Source organism: Acipenser ruthenus, chromosome 31 (assembly GCF_902713425.1).
Source record: "Acipenser ruthenus chromosome 31, fAciRut3.2 maternal haplotype, whole genome shotgun sequence".
In the NCBI taxonomy this organism is placed as follows: Eukaryota; Metazoa; Chordata; class Actinopteri; order Acipenseriformes; family Acipenseridae; genus Acipenser; species Acipenser ruthenus.
The window spans coordinates 12,047,045-12,061,194 of NC_081219.1; the positions used below are offsets into that span (position 1 = coordinate 12,047,045).

At 37.9% G+C, this 14,150-nt stretch overlaps 1 protein-coding gene across 2 annotated transcripts in view; it reads right to left on the reverse strand.

Moving 5' to 3' along the window:
- Positions 1-10,734, reverse strand: part of LOC131702889 (disabled homolog 2-interacting protein-like) — a 237,203-nt gene extending 226,469 nt beyond the window's left edge. Inside the window, exon 1 of one of the 2 annotated variants that reach the window (XM_059005245.1) lies at positions 10,059-10,734. In XM_059005245.1, coding sequence (XP_058861228.1) covers positions 10,059-10,119 — 61 coding nt within the window. In that variant the 5' untranslated portion in view covers positions 10,120-10,734. The remainder of the gene's footprint in view (positions 1-10,058) is intronic. The other variant, XM_059005244.1, reaches the window with a different exon arrangement.
- Positions 10,735-14,150: the final 3,416 nt, after the last annotated feature.

The following is a 14,150-nucleotide window of genomic DNA, read 5'->3' on the forward strand; positions in this document are numbered from 1 at the left end:
GTTAGGCTGATGATGGGACCGCTTCAGTCTCCAAGTAAAAATGGCAAGAGGGCAAACTGAGAAGTTCAGATACAGGTTCAAACTATGCAATGCAATTTTTTCCTGGGTAACACAGGTGAACATAGGATCTTGACTAAAAGTATCCTAGAAAACAGCTGTGTACCAATAAAGACATTGAAGTTGATCTAGCTGCAGATTTAAATACAGCTGTTTTTACAGCCTGAAATTGACTAAATGAGACTAACAATCTCTGCTGGACATTTAAGTTCCATTACTCTGAACAATTACTAATTATTTATGCAGCTGCAGTATTTACAGTAGTAATGGAGTTTCCAAATCTGAATATGAAGTGTGTGCATGCATTTTGCTGTATGATAATGTTCAACTCAATACACAGTCAAAAGCCTGCTCCACGCAGTACATAATGTACTGCATATGTAAATGTTGGCTTCTGATACTGGATAGTGAACCCAGTATGTTACAGATGATTGCAAAGTATTCTTTTTAATAAGAAATTCATGCAATAAAACAAAGCCAGGGTTGTACTTTATTCCACTGGGATTGAATGCACACATCATCATTGTTAATCAAATCAAAAAATAAACACAATAGGCTTAGGCATTCACTCGGTTTGCATAGACTTACAAAGACTTAAAATTTTTTTTAACCCAACGATTCATTGCCATCAGCCAATCAGCTTCCAGCTCTTGTCCTGGTTTGTTAACAACTTATAAGAAAACAGTCTGAAGTTAACATATATTCCATATGAATTTTAACCCATTAACGTAGCAAGCATTGCCATTGAATAACAATAAATGAGAAAAGGTTACAGTACCGATAAAGAGTAGCAGACGTACTGTAAAAAAACAGCAATCCCTTCATGCCCTCTGATAGAGACCTCATAACGACATGGTCTGGCTGTACATATACAGTACTTGAACACTTTTAAGTAAGAGCTTGTGTTTTCAAGGCCTGAGGTTGTGTTACTGCAGTTCTTCTTGAAGAGCGAAACAGCTCCTTCGTAGTTTATTCATTGAAAAAATACATCCTGGCCTGAAGAAGCTGATTGAAAAGAACTAGGGCAAATGAAAAGATAGGGAGATAAAGATGTGAGATTAACAGCTAAAGCCCCTGCACATTACTATAGTGATACAGAACCCATGAAACTTAGCCAAAGGTGCTGCAAATGGAACAATTAGTCAGTCAATGCGTTATTATTTCTCTCTGCTAGAAAAATGATCTTCCTGGTCTGGCAAAATAGGCCAATTAACATGTGTAACCCATTTGCTTGCTGCTGTCAATACACTAAAAGCACTTTGTACATCCTACTTCATTTTGCACCTCTTTGCCCCCGACTTTGGATATTACAGTTATTAGCTTAAGAGAATATTTCAATTACTCTGAATAGGGTAGTTCTGTACACAGACAACAGCCTTTAATCAACTGCTGCACATTAGCCTACAGCGACAAAAATAAAACTTCACTCTGAAAGCAGACAGCATACATTTTCATGACACTTATTGTTGCTATTGATGCACTTTTTGCAATACAATATTTATTTTCACAGTTGGCAAAGGGAAATCATTAGGTTAAGCTACTTTGCAGAATGTACAGAAATATTAAAAGAAACAAAATGTTTTGACATGAAGTCTTTTTCAATGTCAAAGACAGTGAACTGTATCATTTCACAAAACAAGTAATTTATCGAAAAAGTGGCTGAGGTTACAAATCTTTTTAATGGTAGTGTACCTGCCTTGGTCTGTTATAACAGCCTGTTTTTTGTTTTCCACACCAGAGGTAATTAAGTGAAACAGCCCATTCCAAAGGCAATAACGATATAATGACAGCCTCCTGGACTCCACTTCTTACCCTCTTTGATGCAGAACCAGCGCATTAAGAAGCACACAAAACTATCACAGGCAATGCCAATTATGCCCAGCAGGTCTGACCATGCTCTCATTAGCTTCGCTCAAACAGAGCTGTCAGATGCAATCGTTTTCTCAGACTCACAAGGCACTCACAGTTTTGTAACAACCTACTTTTTGTGCTCCGATAACGCGTCCGATTCTTTTTGGCAAACGGCCACAATTCCCTGCCCTTGACAACTGATGAGAATATTAAAACTACCCTAGCATTGACTCCTGCACAGATACATGCCAAAACCCACAAGAACAAATTTCATTTCTCAAACACATGCTCACAGGCATCAGTGTCACTTGAGCAGTGTTATCTACAGTACAGAACTGACGGAGAACAAAACATGCGTCCTTCAGGCACAATGTGTGTGTTTTTTTTTTGTGGGATATGGAGGGTGGGGGCTGGAGGTAGAGCAACCCAGGACATCATTTCTGAAAACAAACCCACGTTTTGCAATGTAAAGAAACTTCGGCCACCCCCAAGTATGTTACAGACAACCTCATCACCTAATCGCTGTGCTTGATTTTGCTCAGATCTTAGGATTGTAAATTCATTTTGGCACCCAGCATTCTCAGTATGAAACCCCTGCCATTACACTGTCAACAGAGTGTATGACCAAATACAGCCACTAGAACTTTGATCCTTCAGTTCAGACTGTTTCAGTTACTCATTTGTAAGATTCAGAATGGCATGCACTTGCACTGATAGCTTCCATTAAGAAGCTAATCCTGACTTTAAATACATGTCTTTATGACGGATTAAGGCTTTGTTGAACACAACTTATCAACAGCATGATGGACAATTTATAATGGAATGTAATTTACAGAAGGTGAAAATAAACTTCAAAAAAATAAAAGCAAAAACGACATTCAAAACTGCAGAATGTCAATTTGCTGTACATGCATCAAAGTTGTTTCCCACAAGCTTTTGAAACATTACGAGTGAAATGATCTGGGAAAAAAAAACTGTACAGCTTGATGCATACAGATGAATACACATTAGCATTGGCAAAACACAGGCCTCCATTGCTTACTGTACTGTACAAGAGGTGTATTAACTTATCAATTGAAATAAATGTATGATTCCTAATGTCATTAGTAAAATACTGTGTTGTGGAAGCTGACACTGTAGTATAATCACACAATAACGGAACCAGAAACCAATTTTTCTAATCTGCCTGGACTGGACGTCTGTTTAGCAGATAGAAAACTGCTGTCCAAGCAAGTCTGGGATAAAGTGATTCAAGTGCATCTGTCTGCTAATGTACGACAGCTTGAAATTGTTAAGTATTCTGGCTAAGACCTCACCATCACTAGAAAATAAAAGAATATAAAGAAGAATACAAAAAAACAATAATCTCATAGAGAAGTTCATCTCATAGAAGCTATTGTAAGTGGATTAAGATCCGGCCGGTGGGCAGGTCAAAACAGTGGCTTGAAGGACAGGGGAACTAGCAGCGTGGCAGTACTAATCTCATCCAGGGCCGAAGAAAATCTGTATGATTTGGAGGATTCTTTTTTTATTTCAGACATAACTAACACCTTGCTGGTGACTGATTGTGTACTGAATTAAGTTTTAAAATCATCCAGATAACCTGTTAATCAACTGCTATCCTAAGGTAATATTTGAACACTTGAAATGCTTCATTTTTAACGTCTTTATTTCACATATTATATTAGTACCTGCTTAAGACAATTCCTTTGTGCCGCATATGCATGCTCATTTTGCATGTGATGAATTTATGATATTGGTAATGATAATATACAATATGTATACTAAGAATAGAAGTCTATTAATTAGGAATACGTTGTCAAAACTCAGCACTTGACGTAGGCCCTTTGCGTTTTTAAAGAAAGGCTGCAAATCAGCTTAGTGATCATTAAATGCCAATCATGCATAATAAAGCTAAATATAATGACGGAAACAGTGCAAGAGCAGAAACAGGCAACAGATGTATTTGCAAAACATGTTCATGCTGATTCAGTTCAGCTGTAAATGGCTGTAAATACTTTTAATAATTGAAATATATTTGAATACTCTGTGCGACATCACAGCATTTAATGACATAACAAATAAAATAATTTTGCTACCCCGCTGAAGAAGTCTGACGAAGAACAAACTCCAATTACATTTCTTCATTAACTTGGAGGTCAACAGCATGACTTTCTTTTCAGTTGGAATTTACATACTATAGTAGTGATTTGCTCAATCAATTAAAAAGTACCGCGATTTATGCTGCAAACATATTATGTGTTCTACAGAACTGCTATTTTCCAGCTGCTCTTTTCAACATAGGCCTGCCGTGGAAAGCAATATTCTTCAAACAGTATGTGACCATAAAATCATTAGCAGCTTCTGCGCAGGTTTTCTCCCCCCATCCCTTCCAGAATTACTGTCAATACAAATCTGGAAAAAACAACACAGGAATGTTTATTCTTTACACTAAAACCGGACTGTCTAATCAGATTATTACATCATAGGATTACTTAAAACGAAAAAAAATATTCAAGACTTATCTGCAGACCCTAACACAACAAGAAAATGCCATGCAATGGGGTTTGCACAGGGGTGCTACTACAGACCCATGCTCAATTTACTCAAGCGAAAGAAAATGAATGACCAATCAATTGCAATGCAAATAGATTCCAACAGTACTCTTATCCATTTCGTTTTCAAAATGGTTACAGTTTCCAGGGTCTTTTAATTACCCTATTCTTACAGAGGCTTTTAGTTTTCCCATGTAAAAAGTAATTTGCACATTCAAGGTCCCTGCTACCGTGAAAGTCAAGGCCATCATTTCCCATGTGTATAATTTCATAATTAAAAAAAACAGCTGGGTCAAAGACTTAGTGGATGATGATACAATACATAACTTGTTTAAACAATACAATTATACTAATTACCTGTCTGTCACATATTGTGGATATTAGGAAGCTAGTTAACTATTTGTTCTTAAACCACTGATAAAAATGCAATTACACTGCAATACACCACAGCTTTTTTTTTTTTTAATGAAAAGGTAAGATTGCTTCCCTAGAGTTCTTTACTGAATCCCGATCAATACCGGGAGTAGTAGTCTTCTTGACCTACTGATTTAGCTATTAGAGCATCAATGAATCCTTAGGGCTGGTGGAAACCTGATAAGTGTCAGATTGATTTTAGCAGGGTTTCAATCTTTTGCCGAGTGCTTCTACAATGATGTAAACTTGTTAAAAAGCACAGCTAGGAGACCATGCTCATCACTGCTGGATGTTAGCTGGAGGGGTAATTGATGTGATTGGGTCTGAAACAGGGCAGCAGTGTGGAGTAGTGGTTAGGGCTCTGGACTCTTGACCGGAGGGTTGTGGGTTCAATCCCCAGTGGGGGACACTGCTGTTGTACCCTTGAGCAAGGTACTTTACCTAGATTGCTCCAGTAAAAACCCAACTGTAAAAATGGGAAATTGTATGTAAAATAATGTAATATCTGTATAATGTGAAATAATGTATAATGTGATATCTTGTAACAATTGTAAGTCGCCCTGGATAAGGGCGTCTGCTAAGAAATAAATAATAATAATAATAATGCACGTTGCTCATTGTTGGGTCTTGCTAACTCAGTAAGAAACTCCAGGATTAGACCAAAGCAGCACACTGTTGTGGAAAAGTGGAGCTCTGGCCAAAGGTGTTACATCTCCAAGAATTTTAGACATATTGAGACATAATTGAAAAAAAAAAAAAACGATAAGAACATAATTTAGATCTTTTATTTAACATCATGTAATCAAAGAAATTATAAAATGGTATCTCAAAAGTCTACCGGAAGCCATAATAGTAGTACAGTATTTCATGTTAGATTTTGAAATGTCACATCTATATGGAACACTACAAAGCAGTGTGTAATTCAATATGTTAACATTATTCAGCAGGTTTCGTTCGACGTGATGAAGCAAAATGAGTTAGCTCTATAAGGTGATGCAAAGCTTTTGGTCGGAGCAGTATAGCGGAGATAATCTGCACTGTAGATCCTGAAGGGCGAGGCTTTGAAAAGGCTGGGGCAGGGTTCTGCAAAATGCTTTTTCTTGGTCAGTCAATACGCTATGAACTTCTACAGCAAGACAACAGGAGGTTTACAATTTTGCCCAAAATAAAAGTTTATTCAATTAAAATAAATAAAAAACGCCAAATCCCCTTAAAGTCAGACACAATTTTTTTCTGTAAAAAAAAAAAGCGATTCAGTAATATTATTAGTTTTAAATTGATGCTTTTGCAACAGCATAAGTCAGAGTGAAGTATTTTGAAAGGCTGAAGAATAGCGTCTCACACTGACTGATAAGTAGACTGTGATCTTAAACCTTAGGAAGTGCTGAGGTCTGGAAAACAACAGAGCAGCAGAGCTATTAAAAAAGAGAAACTGTCAAGAGTACAGCGCAGTGTGTCATTTCTGACAGCCGAGGAGTAATCGCTTTTCAGTCTGACCACAGGCTTTAAGAAGCCTACATTACATTTTGAATAGATTTAAAGCAGGTCAGAAATGAAATAAAGTAGACAAAACAGGCCAGCAACGGAAACAGTTTGGTTCTGGCTGCTTACAGTATGTCAAGGTCACCCTGTGCTGCATGATACAGGAGAAAGGCAAACCTCTGTCATTTCACAAAGGCTAGTGATTACACCTGACGTTTCTTCCAGGGGATTCTAGGTTCACTTTAACCTGAGTTGCAGGTTGGAGTTTCTCATTTCTTCATTTCGCATGGTCCTCTTGTTTCTTGGTTACAGTATGTTTTTTTTTTACACTATGTGCTTAACCTCCAGCAATGCAAAAAGAAGTGACAATCGTATTTGTTATGCGTTTACAGGCCCAGGAGGACTGGTGATCAGTAGGTGACCTCTGTCCCTGCTGTCTCACCTCTTTTAACATTGTGAATATAAGCAGCAGATGTTCAATTCCAGTTTTAGTCTAAAATGTTTTAGTCTAAGACACAACACCTCTTCTAAAGACAGAAATGTTTTTAAAGCCGGAGGCCAAGAAACAAATCGAAAATTGTTCCTCCAGGAGACAGAAAATCAATCACTTGCAATAAAAAACAAGGTGGTGCCACAGTAAGCATCAGCAATGAAAGGCTTATTTAACGGTGGCAGAAAACATGGCCCGACATGAGAGGTCCTGACAGAGTCACTCACTTCAAGAATAATCAGAGCTGCTCCATGAGATTTTCAAGCTTGAGAACCTGACCTTAGAAGAACGTGGTATTGTTTTTTTTTTAGCATTACAACAAGTAATTATACTTCAATCACGATTGCACTGGAGCTAACATTAGAGCTGCACAAACCGATTATTATGACCTGACCTGAGTTGTGCACCACTGAACTAGAGAGTCGCTTTCAAAAGATTATGACCAAGACTATCAAGACTAAATCCATAGTGTATGCCAATGGTATAGTAAACTGTGGTGAGTTTTTTTACCAATAAAGATTCATTAATTGTATGTCACATGATCAAATCTATTGCACATGTTGCGCTACAGGCATCATTTTCAAAAAACAACTTGAGGGTGTTTGGGAGACTTGTATTATATTACTTACAGCTATGGCCAACATTTTTACATCACCTAGAGTTTTAGGATTGAGACATAATTAAACTAAAAACAACAACATGAACATAATTTAAACAGCATTCAGGTGGATTCAATCGACTTTATAAAGCAAAATTAGTTCATTGTATAGGGCAGTGGTTTTCAACCCCGGTCCTCGGGGACCCCTGCCTCTTCTGGTTTTCATTCCAACTGAGCTCTCATTTACTTAACTAAGCCCTTAATTGGGCTACTAATTAGCTTAATTAGACCTTTCTTAATTGTTCTCAGCTCCTAAAGAGCTGCACATTTCAAGTTATTTATAACATTTTACAGTTAAATTGAAAATCTCCAACTGTGTAAAAGCTGAAAACAATTAAAAAGGTCTAATTAAGCAAATGATCAGTTCAATTAAGGGTTTAGTTAAGTAATTGAGAGCTCGGCTGGAATGAAAACCAGCAGACACAGGGGCCCCTGAGGATCTGCTATAGGCGGATGCAAAACCTTTGGCCGTAGCTGTAGTGGTTTAGCTCTTGCTTTGCCATATTAATTAGATGTTTTTCTCCGTCCAAAAATTAGGAGTTAATTAAAGACTGGAGTAAACACTTTGAAAATATAGCCGGGAGTCTTGTACACAAGGCAAGTCATAGCTAGTCTAAAAAGTAATTGTCTTAATGTACTTTGTTTGAGATGGTAGGGCTTTTACTGGTCATTGGGTCTCATTCGGTGATGCCTATTTGCATTTATGAGTCAGTACCCATTCACATCATGCTTTAACTACCTGTCCTGAGGGCCTATAGTCAGCCTCCTTTTAACTGTAGGCTGTTGAACTGCCATATGCTGCTGTACATGTTTTCAGAGAGACAAAAGAACACATTATTTATAGAACTGCAATCATACATTGAATTCAAGCTTCTGAAAACGTTACGCAAATGCACGCGTACATGCTCACGACAGCACTGCCCTGAATGGAAAACTGGACATGTAATTAGACCAATGCCTTGAGAATTCAGAAATCCATTGCTGCTACTATTCCTATTTATGGGGATTAAATAAAATAGTTTGTGAAGGCTCTGTCTTTATTGAACTTTATTTTTAGACTCAAATTAATTCAATTACTTAATTATTTATACTGTGGAAGGGACTAGACATCTAACCACAGTTACAGACAGTCACTGTGAAGATAACTGATGTCCATATGATCATTTGAGAGGTTGAAAATCAGTACGTTTATACACATTCCCCAGGGTCACCATGTGACAAAACTATCAGGGCTTGTCAATTAGTCCATCATACTATAATCCCCTAAAACATGGTTTCTTCAATGCCTTATTTTAATTTCCTCAAATTCCACTCCGGGACTTTGTTCCAGCCCTGTTCTAAAGTGTTTGATTGAACCGATTAAACCGCCATCCAGACCCTGAAGTAGTTCATAATGTAATTGTGCCTGTTAACCCTGGAGTGGAATAACCCTTCAGGACCGGGATTGGACTGCCCTGGCACACAGTAGGGGTCCACTGGCCATGCCAAACAAAGCTGTGAAACTTCACAGTTTATAGGATTGAGGGGCAGGACAGGGCAGGAAGAGTTGGATTTCTAACCATCTTCCATTGAACAAAACCAAAAACTGAAAATAAGTGAAGTTGCTTCAAGGCTGTTAGGTTGAAGTCAACATGGTTGAAATCTGTGGAGCTCGCTGATGTGGTAATTGAATCAAGATACACTGTTTGACTTCACTTTGGCACTGTCCATGAAAGCAACAGCAGAACCACATCATGATAAACAGAAATTAAACAATCGGATGCCAGTCCTGTAATAAGCCACTTCTGTAGAACGTTTTACGCAGAACGTGAGAATTTACAGTACGCAGCAATCCGTGACGTAGTTTTTTTTTTTTAATCTGTAGGTATATATATATATATATATATATATATATATATATATATATATATATATATATATATATATATATATATATATATATAATTATTGGAGTATTTATTAATACCTAAAATGCAACAATGAAATGAAAATGTTTACCACATCATTAGTTATGGCAAGCAGTAAATACAACTACTTGTACAAACAACAGTTTGGAAAAGGTATATTACAATTGAAATAACAGTGTTTTCAATAATTAAAACTAACCCTACACTGCTGCAGCACAGTAGTGTTAGTTTAGGTTGGACTTCCCCTCCATTGCTAGACTTATGTCTATTGCATGAAGGCTAAAGATGTACAAGCAGCTATAATGAATTACTGTATTTTATAATTCAAAGAATGAAAACCCACGAGACATTTACAGGGTTGTTACAAATATTTCATTTGACTTGTGAAAAGATCTGTGCAAGAAAGAAACAAGGAACTTTCTTTAGACCATTTTAAATATCTCACGGTGTTATTATTATTATTATTATTATTATTATTATTATTATTATTATTATTATTATTATTATTATTATTTAACATTATGTATTTATTTTGATTGATATTTTTTTAAGTCGAATGTTTTAAAAGACAAACCCATTACAGACACGGCATTTAACACGACAGGTAATGACATCTACAGCAGTGGCAGCACTGGCTAACTTACCCGAGACGCTGATCCAGCCCTGGTGTTGACTCTGTGACAGATAAAACATCAAACTCTCCATTTCTTACCGGCTTTTCAAATCTTTAGTACACACAACTAGGAATGTCAACATCCACTCAGGAAATACAATTGCTTCTCGGTTTCTTGTTAGTTGTTAATAACATAAACAAATGATCCGGTTAATGAGGACCTGCAGACGATCATTCAACTTCCAAAACGAATTCGTGTTTATTCCTCTGGGCTGGAGTTGTCCAGTACGTTAGCTGAAAATTACAAAACAATCCGAAATCTGCCAGTGGATGGATGTATTTAAATCCCCCTGCGCCTCTCTTCTGTGTATATTGCTTAAGTAGACGTATCATTTAAAACAACTTCAGCTTTCAAAGTTTTTGATTATATAAGTTCGGCTCTTCTCGTTCCAAACAAAACATTCAAATCAAATCAGCGCGTTCGACTTTACAGTTGCTGTCCCTTTTTGAATGTAAAAGAAGCCTTGTTATGATAGCACAAATCCATTTTTTTTGCAATCACATGAAAATGCATCACAGAGTGCTGTTAACGGAATTGCATAGATTGTAGGTACCCGAACCGTCTTTACAATACGAGACACCTTTAAAAGACATCTTATGAGAAACAAAAAAATATATATATTATACAGCTGTTGAGTTTTACATTTTTTCAAGGAGCTTCTTCACCCCGCATATCTTCCAATGCACTCGACCCCCGGTCTGTCACCAAGGGCAGAAATTTAAATCCCTCTCCCAACTGCGGGGAAGACGCACCGTTTCCAGCCACCCAGCCTGGATGCGGACTTCGGCGTGACTGACAACAGCCATTACCCAATGAGACGCGAAATATTAATGAGAAGGTGGGGCTTACAGGACTGAGACCAATAGAATAACAGTACCAGTGTCTTGGGCTGCGGCGAGCGTTTCAGTGCTTCGTGCACGTCATGGCGCGAGCTGTCTATCTTGTTAAGAAAGCGTGTGATATCCAGCCGGTGATTTTGCCCATCCACAGATCAACCAGTAATGCTGTGCCGTTCTGACCAGTGCAACGGTTTGGACATGCAACATCTGCAATACTGGGCAGGGATAGCAACAGCATAAATGAATGCTCCTTATTTTATAACTTCGTACACGCAGTCATGCAGGCTTGGGATATTACATGTGTATCTTTTCACGTTTGTTCTGTGCATGAGATTTGAGATCAACAAAAAAGCATGTACTGTATGTTAGACCGAAAAAAAATGTATCGTACGTTATTATAGCAGTACAAAACCCCAGCTTTTATGAAAGTACTGTTCCTGTGCTGTACATTTTTGTTGGCATGTAAAGCGCATTTATAATTATCCCTGAGTTATACAGGAGACGTGGCTTTTTTTTTTTTTTTTTTAATACCAAACAACATTTACTACAGTTTACCATGCACCCGTTTTTTATTTTTTATTTTACTGTGTTCTGTTGTGGTTTACCTTGATTTCTCCTCATACTTTGCGTGAGCTTCGCCGTGTTTTCTCTTCTATAGTTTGTTGTGTTTTTATCATTGTCATACCACTGGAACAATCAATTTAAAAACGTCCACATATCCCGAGAAATGCGAAGCTGGTTCTGTTTGTCAACAGTTCTTTTTACAGAACAACAACAATGATTATATATTTCTATGACTGAGAAGTCCCATTAGGCGCCCCGGCTATACAGGCGAAGCGTTTTGTGTTGGTCAGATCAATATAACAAGGAAGATCTGGGTTAGAGGATGGTACAAAAGCAGCAGGATGTAGACGTTGTGTTTAGGAAACTGTTGTACTGTATCAAAAGCACAGAAGGGCTCCTTTAATGAGGTTTTAACTGACAACCGCCTGCACTAGACTAGCCGCACCTCCTCTACGCTCCCCTGCCTCCAGAGCCCGCTCCTTCTCCACTCTCGCCCTGCAGTGGTGGAATGAGCTTCCTACACATGTCAGGACTGCCCAGTCCCTGACCACCTTCCGGCGCCTCCTCAAGACTCATCTCTTCAGACAACACCTGTAAAACTCAACTCTCCCCTTCTGATCAATGTAGCACCCTGCCTTTAATGCACTTTAACTTGCACTTATCTGCTCCCTATTTTACTGTATTTAATCCTACATTTAACCCAATCTGTAGTATTTTGTATTTGACTTGCACTCGTATCTAACCCTGATTTAACTATCAACACTGTTATCAACTCTTGAACTGCTACGATATCAAATCGTACTGTGTTTTGTATTTGCTTTTATTAGGACTGAAGTCATTGTATTTTGTATCCTGCTCTTAATTGTATTGTAATTCTTGATATGTATTTTTGTATATAACTAAGTCGCCCTGGATAAGGGCGTCTGCTAATAAATAAATAAATAAATAAATAAATAAATAAACATGTGAAATTCCGTCTTCTAGAATCTAGACCACAATTAATAGCCTTTTATGATTGTATAAAAGTAAGTTATGCTGCATAATATTTCCATTTAAGTTGTTTGTAAAGGCTATAATTACAAATATATTTTTTTATTTTAATGTTTGTTTAACGTAATATGCACTTGTTTTTTTTCTTTGAGTAAAATTATTTTAATTCTACTTTGTTTGGTGTTAGTTCTAAAAAAAAAAAAAAAACATTGGAGACTTTTATAGTAGGGGAGACAGAATAGCAATGGATGCAGAATTGCAGATAACAGTCTGCTTGAATCTCTAGTGTCTGGTTTCTGGCCGCATCACAATACTGAAACTGCTCTGCTCTGGATTGTGAATGATCTCCTGCTTAATGCTGATGCTGGTGCTCCCTCTGTGCTTGTCATCCCTAACAGCCACTTTTGACACCATAGATCATGGCATTCTTCTTGACCACCTTCAGAAGTATGCTGGGATCTCTGGAACCTGTCTCTCCTGGATGTCCTCTTACCTATCCGGACGCATGCAGTCTGTTTTCTATGCTGGATGCAGTGGTGTTGCAAACCCAGTCACTTGTGGTGTCCCCCCAAGGATCTGTTCTTGGGCCCCTTCTCTTCAATATCTACATGCTTCCCTTGGGTCACCTCATCCGCCAACACAGCCTCATGTTTCACTATGCTGATAATACCCAGCTCTACTTAAAACTCGACCCTGGTAGCCCCTCTGCCATGGTCTGGCTCTCGGCTTGCATTCAAGACATTGAGGCCTGGATGTCTGCCAATTTTCTTCAGCTGAACACTAGCAAATCTGAACTCCTTCTAGTAGGATCTAAAACTCAACTTCAGAATCTCAATAGAGCTGCCCTGAACCTTGGAAACTGTCTGCTGCTGCCTTCCCCCACAGTACGAAGCCTTGGGGTACTTCTTGACTTCTCCTTTGATCCCACATCTCCTCCATGGTCAAATCTACCTTCTACCATCTTCTAAACATCTCCAAAGTCTGTCCCTACCTTTCCATCCCAGATGCGGAGATACTTTGTCATGCATTTGTCTCCTCTCGACTCGACTACTGCAACTCTCTTTATGGTGGTCTCTCAAGACCCACTTGTTGTCTCTTGCTTTCCATGCTCTTTAGGCCTGATGTCTGCTATTAGCCACTGTGTTGTTGTTGCTATATCATGTATTATGCATTTTTCACTGTATTTAATATATTATGCTTTTTTTATTTTTACTGTATTTCATGTAATAGGCATTGTTGTTTTTTTTTACTGTATGTCATGTACTGTGTTGTTACTGCATCTTGTAAAGGGCTTTGTGATAGAGGTGCACTATGAAAGGCGCTATATAAAATAAAGATTGATTGATTGATTGCATTACCAGACAAGTGGTCAGAACCATTGTCTCCTGGTACCCTCCTTATTCTTCTCATTGTGTTCCTTCAGAAGCTGACTGCATTCCACTCCCAACACTATTATGGAACATAAACAACAACCACCACAACAACAAAAAATAATAAAAACTTCTTAAAAAAAACTTCAGTAAATGTGCAAAAACGTGTTTTTCACTTCTCTCGGTTTTTTTGATGTAGAGAATATACAATTGCTATCATAACCTCTGTGAAAGAATCACATTTAAGTTTAAGGTGCAGTGTAAATGGAAATCCCTCGCAGATTATAAATGCATAGGGT